Source organism: Phocoena phocoena, chromosome 5, assembly GCF_963924675.1.
Source record: "Phocoena phocoena chromosome 5, mPhoPho1.1, whole genome shotgun sequence".
Classification (NCBI taxonomy): Eukaryota; Metazoa; Chordata; class Mammalia; order Artiodactyla; family Phocoenidae; genus Phocoena; species Phocoena phocoena.
The window spans coordinates 7950618-7968726 of NC_089223.1; the positions used below are offsets into that span (position 1 = coordinate 7950618).

Genomic DNA, 18109 nt, shown 5'->3' on the forward strand with positions numbered 1-18109 from the left:
TGACTGTCACACTGCAGCCACATGCACAGCACTTCTGGTCACCAAACGTGTGGCGGTTTCCCCCTGCCACCAAGTAATTCTCCACGACGCCAGCTGGTGTCCTATGATTCACCTCAGTTCTGACACCGTCTACCTAGAGATGGCATTGGATCCCACAAGCTCAGTGCTCAGTCCCTCCAGACTACTCTCACCCACTTCGGGTGCCACTCGCAAGCAGTAGGTCCCCAGGTTACCCACAACTTCTGTCTGATCTGGTTACAAATCAGAGGTTCTCGAGACCCCTCCTCGGGTCCGATTAATTTCCTAGAGCGGCCCGGAGAATTCAGGGAAGCACTTAGGTTTACCAGTTTATTCAGGGTTTACAATAAAGGATACAGATGAACGGCCAGTTGAAGAGATACAGAGGGTGAGGCCTGGAGGGGTCCTGAGTGTAGTAGGAGCTTCTGACCCCATGGAGTTGGGGTGCACTGCCCTCCCCGTGTGTGGATGTGTTCACCAACCTGGAAGCTCCCTGAACCCCCTACTGTTGGGATTTTAAGGAGGCTTCCTTATGGGGTGATCAATTATGACCTTCAATTCCAGCCCCTCTCCCCTCTCTGGAGAATGGGGGGCGTGGAGCTGAAGATCACGGCTGGGTCCTTCGGGTGACCAGCCCCCACCCAGGAGCCCACCTAGAATCACCCCATTAGAACAAAAGATGCTCCTAACCCTCTCATCACTTAGGGTTTTGGGAGCCCTGTGCCGGGAACTGGGGACAGAGACCAATATACGCATTTTATGTCACAGAGCCTTTTTTTTTTTTTTTTTTTTGCGGTACATGGACCTCTCACTGCTGTGGCCTCTCCCGTTGCGGAGCACAGGCTCTGGACCCGCAGGCTCAGCGGCCATGGCTCACGGGCCCAGCCGCTCCACGGCATGTGGGATCTTCCCAGACCGGGGCACGAACCCGTGTCCCCTGCATCGGCAGGCGGACTCAACCACTGCGTCACCAGGGAAGCCCACAGAGCCTTTTGAAGAAAGTAGTTTGAGATATAATTTGCATACCACACAATTCACCCAGCTGAAGTATATAATTCAGTGACTTAGTATATTCAGAGTTGTACAGCCTTTATTACAATCAATTTTAGAATATTTTCATCACCTGAGAAAGAAACCTGGGACTCCTCAGGCGACATCCCCAACTTCCTCATCCCCCAAGCCCTGGGCAACCACTGAGCTACTCTCTGTCTCTATTGATGGCCTCTTCTGGCTATGTCACATAAACAGAATCGTACCACGTGTGTTTTTTTGTGACTGGCTTCTTTCACACAGTGTGTTTTCAAGGTTCATCTAGGTTGCAGCTTGTGTCAGTATTTTATTTCTTTTTACTGCCAACTCATATTTCGTTATGTGGATATATGCCACGTTTTGTTCATCCATTCATCAGTTGATGGATGTCGGCTTTCTCCTACCTTCCGGCTGTTACTAATAGTGCTGCTGTGGATTTTCTTACAGACTTTTTGTGTTGATGTAAGTTTTCATTTTTCTTGGGTATGTACCTGGGAATGGAATTGCTAGGGCAAGTGGTAAATCTGTGTTTAGCCTTTTGAGGAACCTCCAGACGGTTTTCCAGTGTAGTGGAGCCATGTTTTTATGTTATTATTCTTTCTGGCTCTTAAAAACTCCTTTTATTCTGAGTTCCTCTGTATTGATTTTAGGTAGCATAAGGCGAAGTATATAAAAAGACCATATCTGTGACTTTCTCTAAACAGTACAATTCTTTTGACTTCAACAGGAAGGAACATCCCTTTTTTTTTTTTTTATGTGGCACGCGGGCCTCTCACTGTTGTGGCCTCTCCCGTTGCGGAGCACAGGCTCCGGACGTGCAGGCTCAGCGGCCATGGCTCACGGGCCCAGCCGCTCCGCAGCATGTGGGGTCTTCCCAGACCAGGGCACGAACCCGTGTCCCCTGCATCGGCCGGCAGACCCTCGACCACTGCGCCACCAGGGAAGCCCAGAACATCCCTTTTTTATGGAGAAAGAAGACTGATTTTAAGATGGAGATAGAGGAAGGGTGGTCTCTAAGGTGCCCTCTGGAAATGAGACTGTCACACCACCAGTATAGGACACCAATACAGAGAAATCATAAAGGATGTGGGGAGAGGGTGCACAGAGAGAGGAAAAGAAAATTTAGAAGGAATATAAAAAAATGACAGAGGAGACCCAGGCAGGGTTGCTTTTTTTGGTAACTGAGAGTGACAGAAATGTGTGCTATTTTCTTTGCCAACCTGGCTGAGAATGATACATTTCAAGTAATCTTCTTGGCTGGTTAACTGGAAACAGATTTAAATTCCACACTAAGAATTTTCTTTCTGGGCAATTTTTTCTTTCTGGAACTGCCAGACTCCGCGATCACTAAAGAAGAAAGTGTGAATGAGGTCTAGTAATAAGAACGTATTCTCGTGAGAGTATACTATATGATCATTGTTGGCAGAAACATGTTTTGGTGTTCTTTAATATGGCGGTTCTTTACCATACAGAGCCCCTTGCATTAACAAGTAAGCCATTAAGATTCCTAAGTGGATACAGTGACTTAGTAGCTTTTTTTTTTTATGGTAAGAGGATTTTTCTACTAATGCCTATGGGTAAAGCAAGTCTGTAGGACCGCTGCAAGACCATCTCCTCATGTATCTACTTCTGAGGAATACCAGAGTTAACCCATGTGTCAGATATGACTCCATCAGAATTTCTTCATAAATTCAGTAAGATTTGTCAGTAGGAATAGAGAATGATTAATGAGTGTCTTACAAGTCAACTGCCGTATTTCTTTTCAAGATACAGTTAACATGATTTTCTGTCAGTCTGGATTTATGTTCATTCTAGAATCTTCTTTGCTAGCGTTTCCTTGCAGACAGTCTGGTGGGCATGTGACTGAGATAGAAACACTATTGCCATGTCTGATTTGCCTCATTTCCTTTCTCTGTCAATCTGTGATTAGGAGTCTTCAAGAACTTCTAGATTACCCTGGGGAAGATGTTGAGGAGACTTTCTGCCTCAACTTCACGGTAAGGATTTCCACAGTTTACTCTTGATTGTAGCTGTCTCTTTCATCATGCTTACAAGTCACAATTAACATTAATTTTTCTCCAAATCAAAGAACAAATTCAGCGACTTCTCTGAACCAAATTATTGTAGTCATAGTGTCTTTTTTTATTTTTTAAATTTTATTTGTTTATTGGCTGCATTGGGTCTTTGTTGCTGTGTGCAGGCTTTCTCTAGCTGCGGCGAGCGGGGGCCGCTCTTCGTTGCGGTGTACAGGCTTCTCATTGCGGTGGCTTCTCTTGTTGTGGAGCACGGGCTTTAGGCACATGGGCTCAAGTAGTTGTGGCACACGGGCTTAGCTGCTCCGCAGCATGTGGGATCTTCCCGGACCAGGGCTCGAACCTGTGTTCCCTGCATTGGCAGGCGGATGCTTAGCCACTGCGCCACCAGGGAAGCCCCTTTAGTGTCTTTTTTAAAATCAAATTATAGTTGCTGTACAATATTATATCAGTTACAGGTGTATAATATAGCGATTCACAATTTTTAAAGGTTATACTCCATTTATAGTTATTATAAAATATTTGCTGTATTCCTCATGTTGTACAGTATGTCTTTGTAGCTTATTTTATACCTAATAGTTTGTACGTCTTAGTCCCCTACCGCTGTACTGTCCCTGCCTCCTTCCCTCTCCCCACTGGTAAACCACTAGTTTGTTCTCTAAATCTGTGAGTCTGCTTCTCTTTCGTTATATTTACTAGTTTGTTGTGTTTTTTAGATTCTATGTACACGTGACATCGTACAGTATTTGTCTTTCTCAGTCTGACTTATTTCATTTAGCATAAAACCCTCCAAGTTCATCCATGTTGCTGCAAATGGCACAATTTCCTTCTTTTTTATGGCCGAGTAGTATTCCATTGTGTACATGTGTCACATCTTATTTACCCATTCATCTTTTGATGGACACTTAGGTTGCTTCCATATCTTGGCTATTGTAAATAATGTTGCTGTAAACATTGGGGTGCATGTATTTTTTCGAATTATTGTTTTTGTTTTTCTCAGGTATATACTCAGGAGTAGAATTGGTGGGTCATATGGTAGTCAGAGTGTCTTGAATGTTACAGGAGTTCAATAAATGTGTTGAATAAATGAATGAATGATTAATCTATACAATTAAGAAAATTACTGAAGCATTATTCCTCTTTACTCCTATACATATAATTTCTAGAGTTCATGTCATTTTCTCTTTGATTGCATTTATTGGCAACTCCATGTCTTGGCATATATACACTACCAAACGTAAAATAGATAGCTAGTGGGAAGCAGCCGCATAGCACAGGGAGATCAGCTCGGTGCTTTGTGACCAGCTAGAGGGGTAGGATAGGGAGGGTGGGAGGGAGACGCAAGAGGGAGGGGATATGGGGATATATGTATATGTATAGCTGATTTGCTTTGTTATACAGCAGACACTAACACAACATTGTAAAGCAATTATACTCCAATAAAGATGTTAAAAAAAAACAGTAATGAAGAAAAATAAAAAGATATCTTTTAAGGTGCCAGTGTTCTCTGACTCAGGTTCCCTTTCTCCTCCTGAGAATGTTCTGTGGCAATAAGTAGTCATTAAGCTACGTTTGTTCCTAAAGCTTCTCTCAGTCATTTGGGGTCTAGAAAGATAAGTGGTCTACAAAATTGAAATGTTTCTTTCTTCCTCCCTTAAATACAGATTTGTCGAGAAAGCTATGGCGTGATTGAACAGAAGCAGCTGATACCTGGGGGAGACAGAGTGGCTGTGTGCAAGGAGAACAGGTGAGTCCTGATCCTGGACCGTGCACACGTTACTTCATTTCTCTGCACTTTTAAGACCAAGACTGAAGTTAAATTTTCATCCCTTCTTCAGAGGGAGTGAGGGTGTTAAGGCAACTTTAGGGGTTTAAAAGTAGAGGAAGCAGCAGACCTGGGTTCAGGAGATAACTGTTGTAGTTCTACATCTCTGTCTTACTGGCTTTGACCCTGAGCAAATCACGTAAACTCTCTGATCTCAGTTTCTCATCTGTCAAATGGGGGTTATAATAACTGTCCTGCCTCCTTCATGGAATGGTTGTGAGACTAAAGTGAGGTAATTTATAGGAGAACACTTTGGAATGAATGAACTCCCAGCATTTAGCACAAAGTTTCCAGTATCCAGCAGAGCGAGTGGCATAAAAATGCTCCAAAAAAATATGTTGAATAAGCGAATGCTGTAAAGATGCTTACGATTATGGTGGTTTTATTGCTGAAGAATTTGTAATACAGGTTTTAAATTAAATTCTTTCTGCCTCATGAAAATTAATCCAAGTCTATCTGGTTTTTCAGGGTGGTTTTTCTCTGTGTTATCCCTTTGGAGGAGAAAAAAATTCAATTTTGTTTGCTTTTGAATTAAATGATGAGTGAGGTTGTTGGCCATCTGCATGTTAAGCAGTTCAGTTTACAAGCACTGAGTGTCTGCTGTACGCCAGGCGTGTTGCCGAGTACAGGAAATAAGTAACTTTTATCTCAAGGCAGCTGGGAAGGGGCAGTGTAATGAGTGATTGCAGGAGATTATGGTGCATGTGATAGGAAAGTGATAGGCCAAGCGCCAGGGAACCAGGAGGAGAGGCCATAACACTCTGACCAGACACTGAAGAGGGAAAACATTTTAGGCACAGGGAATAACATGAGTCAGACTCTCCAATTTAACACATGCCAGAGAATGAAGAGTATTTGTGGGGCGGGGCTTAGGGTACGGCTGGAGGGTGGGCACAGTGGTATTGGGGTGGGGCTAGTCAAGACCTGGAATGGGTTTGCAGTGGGACATGGTTGATCTCCGTTTGAGTGATGACTGGTGGCCATATGGAAGTCAGCCACGTGTGGAGAGGCCCATTACGAGGCTGTTGAGGTAGCTCAAGGGCAGGGTGGTAAGGGCCAAAGTGAAGCTAGCAGGGATACGGAGCCGGCTACGTGTTTATGTAATCAGCAGGAGCTAGTGTCTCATTATATACAGATGGTACTAGAGAGTCATGTCATTTTTTTTTTTTAAATCAATTTATTTATTTATTTTTGGCTGCATTGGGTCTTCGTTGCTGCGTGTGGGCTTTCTCTAGTTGCGACGAGCGGGGGCTACTCTTTGTTGCAGAGCGCGGGCTTCTCACTGCGGTGGCTTCTCGTTGCGGAGCACGGGCTCTAGGCGCACGGGCTCAGTAGTTGTGGCTCGTGGGCTCTAGAGCGCAGGCTCAGTAGTTGTGACGCACGGGCTTAGTTGCTCCGCGGCATGTGGGATCTTCCCGGACCAGGGCTCGAACACCCATGTCCCCTGCATTGGCAGGCAGATTCTTAACCACTGCGCCACCAGGGAAGTCCCGAGAGGCACGTATTGATAACAACTCTGAGGCTTCTGATTTGGAGAGCTGACCAACAGGAAACAGAATCTGTAGCACAGGGTGGAGGGGAAAGAGTTCTATTTTGTATGTGTTGATTTTGACATGTCTGTGTGATACCTAGGTGATTTTGTTTAGAGCTGAAAATTTATGTCTGTCATCAAGAGGGGTCTTTTTTTAAAATCAATTCATAGTTTTTTTTTTTAAGTAGGATGTTTTCTTTTTCTTTTTTGCATTTAAAATTTTAATACAGTCTTTAAAGGTTACTTTCCATTTACAATTATTACAAAATATTGGCTGTATTCCCATACTGTACAGTACACCCTTGAACCTATCTTACACTAGGTAGTTTGTACCTCCCACTTCCCACCCCCTATGTTGCCCCTCCCCCCGACAGGTAACCATAGTTTGTTCTCTATGTCTGTGAGTCTGCTTCTTTTTTGTTATATTCACTAGTTTGTTGTATTAGAAGAGAAGTCTTATATCAGTAGTTTATTTGTTTACTTATGCCAGTCTTAATGACCAGTGAACTTGAGGTTGCCTACACAAGGAAAAAAGTGGTGAAATAAATAAAAACGAGGACAGGGAAAATGTATGTTCTTAGATGAGTTGTATGTATTAGAATAGAAAGTAGACTCTTGAGATGAGAATTTAGGGACCGTTAGCACATTAGCTAGAGACGAAACTTCTTGGCTTAAAGAAGCGGTAGGGGTGAGCAAAGACGAGGGAGTGGCAGTCTCCACTTGGGAGGGTTGTGAGCGAGGGAAGCCTTCTGGAGGCAAGGGTTCGTTGAAGCTGTGGAAGAAGTTACAGATGAAGAGAAGTTGTGTGCTGTTTTAAGCATGTTGGGAAATTAAAGCTAATTCACTCTGGGTGCTAGTTGGCTTCTTACTGTAAATAGTTGCAAAGATGCAAACAGAGATCCTATGAAATTCACTCTATCCAAGTGATATATATTGGCTTCCTCCCATAAGTTTTCCCTTTGGAAAACAGGAATGATAGAAAAACTGACAGGCCTCTTCTTCCATCCTTTTATGTTTTTAAAGATAGCTGGAAGCCCAAGTGGTCTAATGTAACATTCAGTAATCTTTTTTGTCATGTAGACCTTCCAGACTATCCAGGAAGCCTCAGCTTTGGGGCAAGTGTGAGCTCTAATACCAGAATTAAGTAAAATAATCCAGAAGTTGCTAAGTACCCAACAGAATGGCTTCAGATGATGAAATTATCTTGACTCTGGGAATCTAATATAGAGGCTAGTCTTGTCTCAAGTAGGTGTTTCAATCGAAACTCTTAACTTGATAAGAATCTTTTGGAGCTGAAAGCACTGTCCTTTCTGTATCTACATAATGTTGGTATTTTTGTTAACAGCAAATGATTTGTTTAATAAGAACAGTCTCATTATTCCGTAGAGTCTGATAATGTTTTTATTTTATTTAGTTTTCATTTTTTAATATTTATTTATTTATTTGGCTGCGATGGGTCCTCGTTGCGGCACGTGGGATCTTCGTGGCAGCATGTGGGATCTTTAGGTGAGGCATGCGGGATCTTTAGTTGCGGCATGTGAACTCTTAGTTGCCGCATGTGGGATCTAGTTCCCTGACCAGGGATCGAACCCGGACCCCCTGCCTTGGGAGCGCGGAGTCTCAGCCACTGCGCCACCAGGGAAGTCCTTGATACTGTTTTTAGAATTGGGGAATTTATGGCAGATCATAAAGTGGCTTTGTGGGTCCAGGTGATTTCTCTTCCCTCCTGGTTTTGCTGATTGCTTTATTACATATGTATGTATGTGTGTACGTAGATACATCTACAGCCTTTAGTCTTTCAAAGGATGTCTGAGCTTTTGCGTCAGATTTCAGACACGACAGTGTGTGCATCATTTGTTAGGAGCTAACAGTGGGCTGGGCAAGCAGCCTGAGGAGGGGCATATCCAGAATCTCTTCACATTCTGGTGAGTCATCCCAATGCGCTGTGTGTTAGATACGGCGGGGGTGGGGTGGGGGGGTGGGGGTGGGGAAGAGCCATGTCGTGCGGGCATAGGTGATCTGTGATGTAGTCTTCAGAAGAGGCAGTTGTTGGGACTTTTCTTTTTCATATCTTGATAAAATTATTGCTCTTGGAGTACTTTTTGTCTCTGCCTTTTTTGCTCTCTCTCTTTCTGGGTCTGAGTTTTTCTCTTTCTGTCTCTCTGCTTCTCTCTCTCTGTCACTCTCACTGTCTCTCCTTATTCGGTAGGTGTTTCTTTGAATCAGCGATTGAATTCACTTAATAGTTGAGAGACAGTTTGTGCAGGAACACTGAAGTAGACCACAGTTTGTTTAGGGTGATAAGCTGTTCTCATATGTAACCGTAAATGACGTATGAAGACAAAATTGATTAATTGGATCGGAAGGGGATCAGAGAAATCCACGTGGACAGATGCATCTGGGAGGATGGATATGGGATTAGAGCTGTTGGGAGGACTCCTAAGATTTGGATACTAGAAAGTAGAGACGAGGATATAATAAAAAGGGAAAGGTGCTCTGTAAAGTTTGTGAGCAAAGGAGTTGCATGATAGATGTGGGTCCGAGGCACACTTTCTTGCTTCGTCGTCTTTTTTTCCTTCTCCATTATTTATATCTGTTGCTGACTCTTGGGCTGCACCCCACAGTCCTACAAGCTCTGTACTTGCCCAGCCTTAAGACCGAAGAAAGAGCCTGGAGTCAGCAACAGAGACATCAGTGGTTTACTGGATGGGAGATCTTACATGTCTGAAGCAAGGTTTTGGAGCGACACCCCACTGTGTGCATCCGAGGTCAGGCAGGATGTGGTGGTAGTCTTTGCTACCGGGGGGATGGAGGAGGTTACCAGTTATAGGGGGAATTAACGTCAGGTTGGCTCTCAGTTACCAGGGAAACCAGTAGACGGGCATGCCCCTCAACACCCCTTTGATAAGCTATCTATCTTCGCGGAGATGTTCTCATCTCAAATTAGAACGGTCATTTAGTTAGGGCCTGGGGCAAGTATGTAGGAAGGTCAGTCATGTGAGTAGGTGTAGGTGAAGCAGGCACAGGTAGAGCAGGGGATGTACAGCGAGCAAGAGAACAGCCATCTTGAATGTCCTGACCGTACACTGACACATATGCACTCCTGGACATTGCTGATCCCATGAGGGGTCCTCAGAATCAGTGTGGAGAGCGTGCTTTTGTTTACAGCCATGTGGGTTCCTTTTCTCTGTCTATGCAGTTATTTGTCCCTAATTGACCTCAGGGCTGCTTCTACAAGACATTTTTCATAAGGATGGTCTGATGACATACAGGTTCCTTAAAAGAAAGACAGTACATAATTTCAAGGGAGTAATAAGGGAAGTTACATTATTCTTTTACTTGTATTACAAAACTCCATTGTTATGCTACCATGACTTTCTAAAAAATAGCTTCTCTCTTTCTAAAAAAGTTTTCAAATCTTTGTGTAGTAAAATGTGCTGTCGTTTTAAATATCGCCAGGCAGAGGGGGGTTCTTATTTTTATTGCCAGTACGCGATGCTTGAAATTTAAACATGGAATGGCTTCTGTGTTAGGTGCAAGTTTGGGTTTCGGCTTTTCTGTGTTGCTAGCACTCATCGAACACACGGTGGAGAGCTCACCCACTGCTTTAGGCACTGTTGTCCATGACTCTGTACTCGGTGACAGAAGCAGACCCCCTTGCTGACACAGTTACCTGTTGGGAAGGCTTTTGAGAACCTAGTGTGGTTACTGCCTCATTACAGAGTATTGCTGTCAGAGTTAGGGACAGCCAGAAGAAGACAAGCAGATGTTTTTTCCTTTATCTTTAATGTTGCAAAAAGCAGAAATCTTAACATTAAAGCATGTTGAGATCCCGGTAAGAAAGCTTGTATATGACGGTAAAAGATTAATCATTGCAGCTGTTATTTCCTTTTGACTGTTATATGCCATAACCTCATCACCGGGGGTCCTTTTTGGGTATTTCATAGATTAGTCTAAGAAAATTAAATGAAAGAACCAAAAGAATAACACCTGCTGGATTTTTAACTTGAGCGTTGTGTATACAGATACTGCTGGCATTGAAGCTGTTTCTGTTAACAGTAAGATATTTGCTGTCACCACTGCCCTGGAGGGAAATGTCAGAAGGGTACCAATTCTGTATCCATAATTTATTACATTCCATTTGGACTTAAAATTGCTTTCTTTCCTTGGACAAGAGCTGCAGACAGACAATTGAATTATAAGCATCCAGGTAAAAGAACATCCATGGGTGATTGCTGGTGGCCACATCTTAGCTACATCTTGGAACAGCTGGCAGTCACATCTGAATAATACTGCATTACATGACTATTTGTGGTTAAGTAGTTCTCACACTCTGTGGCATGGTGTTACTACCGTTAATAAAAAAAACCCCACATATCATTCTAGATTTCCCCCAGTTTAACTCAATTTAATCAAATCAAATGCAATCAATATCTTCCCCCATTTCTGCCATATTAAAAAAGGGGTGGGGAGAGGGAATAATGAAAAGGAAATGCCAGGCTTAAGGTAAGTGCTCCAAAGGGCACCTAGATTCCATAGAGAGAACCTGAGAATAAAACCCACACATGACAAATACTTCTAGCGTCTTAAGATCTACTGAAGTTAGGACTAATGAAAGACTTCACTTGATCTCTTTTTTTTTAATCGTCTTTATTGGAGTATAATTGCTTTACAGTGGTGTGTTAGTTTCTGCTTTATAGCAAAGTGAATCAGCTATACATATACATATATCCCCATATCTCCTCCCTCTTGCGTCTTCCTCCCACCTTGATCTCTTGAGATAGTCTATGAGAGGTGTAACCGTTAAGATCTCCGTGGTACTCTCACTGGGCTGTTATAGGAATAGCAGATAATTAAAATGCCAGTAACGTTTCTCGAGTGCTTCCCTTGTGTCAGGCATTATTCTGAGTCCTTCCCATGCAGTCCTCCCCACTTCACAGTTGAAGAAACTGAGGCAGAGAGAGACAAAAGTCACTTGTTCAAGGTTACACAGCCAGAAGTCCAGTGTTCAAACACCAGAGCCAGGATTCAGAGCCATTCTGTTTGACTGAGAGCTTGTGCTCTCAGTACACTGCCACTTACAGGGCCAAGACCGGGGCTCCAGAGTCCCCATGTCCCCTCATCCCTAGAAGATAAATGACTTTGAAGAGTTCGCCGTTTTCGTTGCAGGCAGACTATGCAAGTTTTTAAAAACAAAGTTGGCATAGTTAAAGACACACGATGTGCGTATAAAAGTGTATGTCTGAATTTTTAAACTTAGGTTGAGACAGTGCTTATATCTATAATGTTATTATAAAGCCCTCATGAACACCCTTAATAATGGCTGCACAGCCTGCTGTGTCAATGTGTATTTTCTCTTCTTTCCCTTTTGGGTATCTGGCTTGTTTCTGTGTTCTTTTTTTTTTCCTTGCCCTTTTTTTCTTTCTCTTCCCCCTCCATTTTTAATAACACTGTATCAGTCATCTTACGTATAAAGCTTTGTTTGTTTTTAAAATTTCTTTTTAATGGTAAGGTCCCAAGGGTGAAATTGAATTAGTGTATATCATTTTGAATTTGTTGATATTTTTACTAAATTGATTTTGCTAATGAATGATACCAGCTTATACATTATCGTCAATGTATGAGAAGTACCCATTTCATCGAATCCTTACAAATACTGAGTGTTCTTTTTTTTTAAATCCAATCTAATTTAATAAGAAACTTGACCTCACTTGTAAAATTCGTATTTCTTCCATGCATAGGCTACTTTACATAGTCTGCCCAGCATTGATCCTTTTTACTGATGTTTACCTCTAAAATATTTTTGTTTAAAAGAAGTGAATGAGATAGAAGTCGTCATTGCCCAGCATTATTAATGTATTAAATGCCACTGAATTGCTCATTTAAAATGGCTATGTTTTGTGAATTCCACGCCAATAAAAAAACGTGTTTGTGTCTGTGTGTGGCACACGCAAACGCGTCTGTGTGCGCTTAATTGTGAACTCTCGGAGAGCTGCTGTGATGTGCTCGGGCAGGCAGTGTGGGCGTGCTGCAGTCTTCTGCATAATGCTCTGGGAGACCGAGTTGACTGTGTAATGCACAGTTGCCTTTCTTTCTGCCAGTTACGTTGTGCATTGCTTACTAATTTGGGCCTATAATGGATGAAAAAAGGTTTATGAGTAAGAGCGTTTGACCTGCCTGCAAGGGAGGGTATCCGGCTACATGTTAACACACAAGATTTATGTCTGCCTGAGGAACTATCAAATAAGCAGTGCAGGAAACAGAGGGGAAGGATCAACCCAGTTAGGAAAATGGTGGAAATTGTTTGACATTGTGAAGGGCACATTATGTGCCTTATCCTGAGAAAAGTAACCAACAGTGGTATGACTGGTAGCTAGAAAACCCCACAGCTAAAGTCTTATCATAAGTGAAAGAAAGATTGCTGGCCAGAGCACACAGCTCGGCCTGCATATCCTCCAGACCTTGCTGGAGGCCTGGTCCACTTAGTATTGCCCTTTCAGGACGTGTCTTGCTGCCCCAAACAGGATTGCAGTATTTCCCTTTTTTAAAGTCGTCCGCTGATGTCCTTTACGTTTTTCTCTCTTAAGATGAAATGATTTTCATATCATTTGTATCAACTCTTTATTGTATGAAGACTATTAACCCTTTGCCATCTGTATTTATTGCAGATTTTATTCCCAGTTTGCTGTTTACTTTTAAAAATGTGGAGTCTGTTTAAGTCTCTAAAACTTCTTAATTTTTGTGTTGTCGTGCGTGTCGATTATTTCTTTTGGTCTTAAATCATTCTGAATGTAACCTTTCCCTGTCTAGTAATTGATAATAATATATTTTCTTCAATTAAAAAAATTTTTTGTGTGTCTGGTCTAAGGTAAAAATCTTAATTGTTTTTCCTATTCTTACAGGTGAAGATTAGGGTAATTATATGGTTCCAGATCCAGTTTGGGTTTTGATTTGAAGTGTAATAAATTAAAAGTTAATTTGGGAAGAATTGACACTTTTGTGATATTCAATCTCACCTTCCAAAGGCCTCTTTTACATTTCTTTGTGATACTGTTTTTTTTTTCCATTGGTTATATACATTTTTATTAGAGGTTTTTATAAATATTTTGGTTTCTTATTTCTACTGTGAAAGAGAGCCCTTTGCATATATTTTTATCATTAGTAGTGCCTAGAAATAGTTATTGGTTTTTATATATTTATATGTTTGGTCTATTCCTCAAATTTGTGAATGTGATAGCTTTCAGTTGATTCTCTTGGGTTTTCTATGTGTAATCACATGCCTGAAAAAAATTTTTTTTTCCCCCACTAGCTACACACCTTATTTGTTTCATTCAGTTTTGCTTTTTTGTGGGACCTAGAAAAATATTAAATGACAGTCTCTTACTCCTAGGGATAAGAAATGAATATTGAATTATTTTAGATTTTTTCCCTTCTATTTCAGATAATCGTGGTTAAGATAATCATTGACTTATGTAATACATTATTTTGATTTTCTCTTTTTGTTGTCCTGGCCCTAAGGAAGATTAATAATACATTAAGGTTTCACTCAACTATTGCCATTAACGACAGGTCAGAGCTTCCTTCCGTTCCCGAAGGTAAAGCAGTCTAATTTTGCTTCTAATTTTAACCCTTAAGGGAAATGGAAGAAAGCACGTCTGTGTTTAAAATTTTGGGGGGGTCTTCAGTTTTATACTTCATTTAGAATGCCCAAATATAAAGCTGAAATAGACTTTTTAATATATGCATAATGTCACGTTAAAGTCTTTTGTCCTTTCTGGGAAGAAATCAAAACCTGATTTTTATATTGAGGAAAACAAAACAAGACAGTTTATTGAACTACCTGTGTTTATGAATTAAAGGCTACTTCTTTAACAGTAATATCATGAACTTAGGAATATAATATGTATTTTTTCTTCTTTCATAATTTAGGAGGATTGAATTGGAAATCATCATCTTAATCTTTCATATAATAATAATAAATAGCTAAAATATCTTGAGCCCTTAGGGTGAGACACTGGTCTGTGGGATTTATGTAAATTAACTAGTTTGTTCTTCATAATAACCTGTGAGGAAGGGACTTCCTATCCCCTTTTATAGATGAGGAGAAACTGAACACAGATTAACGTAATGGCCCAAGATTCATTGCTAATAGGAGGCAGAGCTGGGATTTGATTCCAGGCAGTCAGGGTATGAGTCCTTTTGTTTTTTGAAAATACTGTTTTATTAACACCACAGTGGTAAACAACGTTATGCTTAAATTTCTTTACGGATCACACAATTCAAAACCCACAAAGAAGCTGAGTCTTTACATTAAATGTGTCCTCCTAAAAATCCTTTACTGTATGACGGTCTGTTCTCACGCAGAAAAATTTGATTATGCACCATTTTATATTCAATATGTCACATTTACATAGCAAAATAAGGAAGGCACAGCTAACACAAGCAAACTTAAACCCTTTCTACTTCTGAGCTGGGGATGGGGACACACAGTTGGATTGGTTCTTCAAGTATATATTTTTTCCATACATTAGCTTCCGTGAAGAGTTCTGATAATTTTCACAGCTACATTCTAAAAGCTACAAGACAAAAAGACATCACAAGGATCCAACATAACATTGGATACACATGCTTTACAGAAGTTACTAGATTCTACATCTTTTCAAGTAAATTAATATTTCTAAAATGCTAGATAAAGGGATCAATACTTAAACATTGTTTTTTTTAACACCTTTGTAAATAGACACTACCAAGAAAACACATAAACACGAGACTGTAAATAATGAACACATATGTTGACAGTAGTGTACAGGTTATACACCCTCCTTCTCAGAACCAAATATTCAGTACAGTCTTTAGAATTTGAAGTGGCAGTTTTCTGGGCCTCATTAACAGTACTGTCATGATCTCCGGCACGGGCTTCCTCCATCCCATCACGCTTCTCTGAAGTGTAAAGCTGATGTCTGGGTTATGAAAGCAAAGTCTTAAAGATGAGATTTTTCTTGGGTTCTGATGCTTCTGAGCTGGAAAAATGCAAGACTAAAGAAATTGAAGAATTAGGCACTGAGAACATGTTCGGTCTCGGCTTGGGTGTTCTGTGCGTAGCGTGATGACAGTGTGATCAAAAGGTTTCAAAGTGACGTTCTTTACTTCACATCTACTTGACACCCTTAGGAAGTCTCAACTCCAGCCCGCGCAGAAGAGATCATGAAAAAGCCATTTTAAATTTAACTCGTTTACAACACCTTTTGGTATATTGGTGTTCAGATTGGAAACGGGCTGGCCAGAACCTGATTGCGTCGATTTAATATGATTCTAGGAATGTCAGAATTGATTCACATTGTACTTTGGTCCAAAACCTGAGCCTTTTCAAGTCCACCGATGTGTAAAAGAAAAAAAAATCGGGGTTTTGAATCTGCGTCGTCATTCTCCTCTGCAATCTCTGCCCCCGCTTATTTCTGGGCGTCGTCAGACACTGCAGAGTGGGGACCCTCATCTCTGGCGGCAGCAGCCGCCGCCTCCACCGCAGGCTCTCCCTCCTCCTCTTCGTACTCTTCATCCTCCAACTCCTCGTCGTCACCCTCTAAGGTCCACGCACACCCCTCCATCTCACCGGTGAGCTCCTGGATCTTAGCGAGTAAGGGCTTATAGATGTCGTTATACTTCTTCTCCAGAGCCTGGAATTCCTTGTCAAATTTGGCTTCTATCTTATCGCACCGCTTCTGCAGCTTTTTGAGGGCCAGGACTCGGCATTTCACCGAGTTAGGCAGGCTCTCGATAAAGTCATTTCTAGGCTTCGGTGCATTCTCTGCAGGCGTCTGGGGCTCCTCAGCCGTCTGACCGACCGCGCCGTCGGAGTCGCCGGACGCGCTGTCAGAATCTCCCCCCTGCGCACCGCCTTCCGCCATTACCTCCTCCGCCGCCGCCGCCGCCGCTGCCGCCGCCGCCTGGCTCGGCTCCGCGGGGCCCTGGTTCTCCGAGTCGGCCATGTTCGCGGAGCAGCGCAGAGGTCTCGGTGGCTCCCGCGGAGAGCTGCCCGCGAGCTGCGCCCCGGCGATCCTGCGGCAAGCGGCAAGCGGCAAGCGGCACTGACGTCGGCCGCGGCGGGGACGTTGGCGCGGCCCCGCCCTTTGCCCCCGCGGGCGCTTGACTGGCTCCCCAGAATCAGCTGATGGTCGGGCCCTCGACCCGCACCAGCCAGCCGACCGCCGATGCTGCGCTGCCGTCTCCCCGCACTGCGGACGACGTCCGGACCCGTTTCTTAGCGACCCTGCCCGTCCGCCTGCGCACGCCTCCCCCTGCAGTAGAGCGGGGCTGCGGCTGGCCGCGGGGATCCGCCGCGGGGAAGGGCTCAGCCTTGGCCGTCGTGTTCCTCTAGCCCGCCCAGGGCTTCATCTCCATCCGCCAGTGCGCCTGGCTTGGCGGTTGTCTGCATCTCCCCTTAGCTGGCGTTGGGCTGCCGTCGGCAGGGCGTCTCTGGCTTACTCTTGGGGAGCCGTCTTTAAGCACCTGAGATTTCACTGACTTCTTTTCCGGGAAGTGGAGGCGCGGGGAGAGCGGGCTCCGTCCCACCCCCTTGACGATCTGGGTGCGTGTGATGATGGGGGCGGGAATAGTGCAGTTTACATGCCCCCCATCACCCCTTCCCCGCCCCCCCCAACAGCCCCTCTTGGCCCTTTCCCAGCCTAGCAGCATATATACTGGTGGCAGGGTCTTCTCTCAGCTAGACGGACCTTGGAAGCAGCTTTGGAGCCGTTTGGGTAGGGAATCTCGGCACTACGTTATCCTGGAATGTTCTCGAAGGGTCCTCGGAATGAAGCGGCAGGAGGGCCACAGAAAGCAAGACCGTGTAAGCCCTGAGGCCCAGGCCGAGGGCCCCCTGCCTTCCCGGGCCTGAAGCATGTGTTTAGGACTGCCGTTCCTTGGGGACGCGCTGGCACACACACGCACGCACAGGCATTGTCCCCGAGGCACGTTCAGCACCTGTGCTATGGCTCTTACTGGTGATTCGTATATGAGAACTTGAAGAAAAGCTATTAAATACCGAACTCTTGTTCTCTAATAGCGGCGTGAGTAGAGACTTTAGTTCCTCATTTATTAAATCAGAACGATAGCTTCTTGAATAAGGATAAGGGCACATACTTTTAGGTATGGAACGCAAACGATCTTTACAGGGTTTCTTCAGGAATGGTTTCAAATTCGCCATGACTGATATAAATGCTTTTCCTTCATCAGTTATACTGGGACTTGCTGAAGCTTTTCCATAAAACCTGTGACTGTAAGGAAATTACTTCCCTAAGTACATTTGGTGCCGTCTTTTGGTTTTCGCGGATATGAGTTAATAATATGTAAAGCACTTAGTGCTGACACTTGGTGGGCACTTGGTAAGTGTTTTGTTGGCAAAATAATTAAATTGCATTTATCAATCCACAAAGATAACCTGCGATAATAATTCTCTTACAAAAGGACATCTTTGTGCCCATCCCCAAAGAAAGTTACTGTTTATAAAAGGCCCGATATATTCCCATTAGCAAACATGCTAGGTTTTTTTTGGTACTTGTGATTCGTATTACTTACTTTCTTAATTCCGTTCCAGATAATTTATTGTCTGCTTCCCTGTTAGCATTTGTAATGACTGAGGGTTTTTTTGTTAAATTTTAATCTTAACTCTGACTG

At 43.1% G+C, this 18109-nt stretch overlaps 2 protein-coding genes across 4 annotated transcripts in view; one reads left to right on the plus strand and one right to left on the minus strand.

Moving 5' to 3' along the window:
• Positions 1-18109, plus strand: part of HERC3 (HECT and RLD domain containing E3 ubiquitin protein ligase 3) — a 123431-nt gene that overhangs the window by 74922 nt on the left and 30400 nt on the right. For all 3 annotated transcript variants that reach the window (XM_065878102.1, XM_065878104.1, XM_065878105.1), the window contains 2 exons: positions 2978-3044; positions 4745-4827. In XM_065878102.1, coding sequence (XP_065734174.1) covers positions 2978-3044; positions 4745-4827 — 150 coding nt within the window. The remainder of the gene's footprint in view (positions 1-2977; positions 3045-4744; positions 4828-18109) is intronic.
• On the minus strand, positions 14639-16716 carry NAP1L5 (nucleosome assembly protein 1 like 5). Its single transcript, XM_065878157.1, has one exon. The coding sequence runs from the start codon at positions 16420-16422 to the stop codon at positions 15886-15888; it is 537 nt and encodes a 178-aa protein (XP_065734229.1). The 5' UTR covers positions 16423-16716; the 3' UTR covers positions 14639-15885.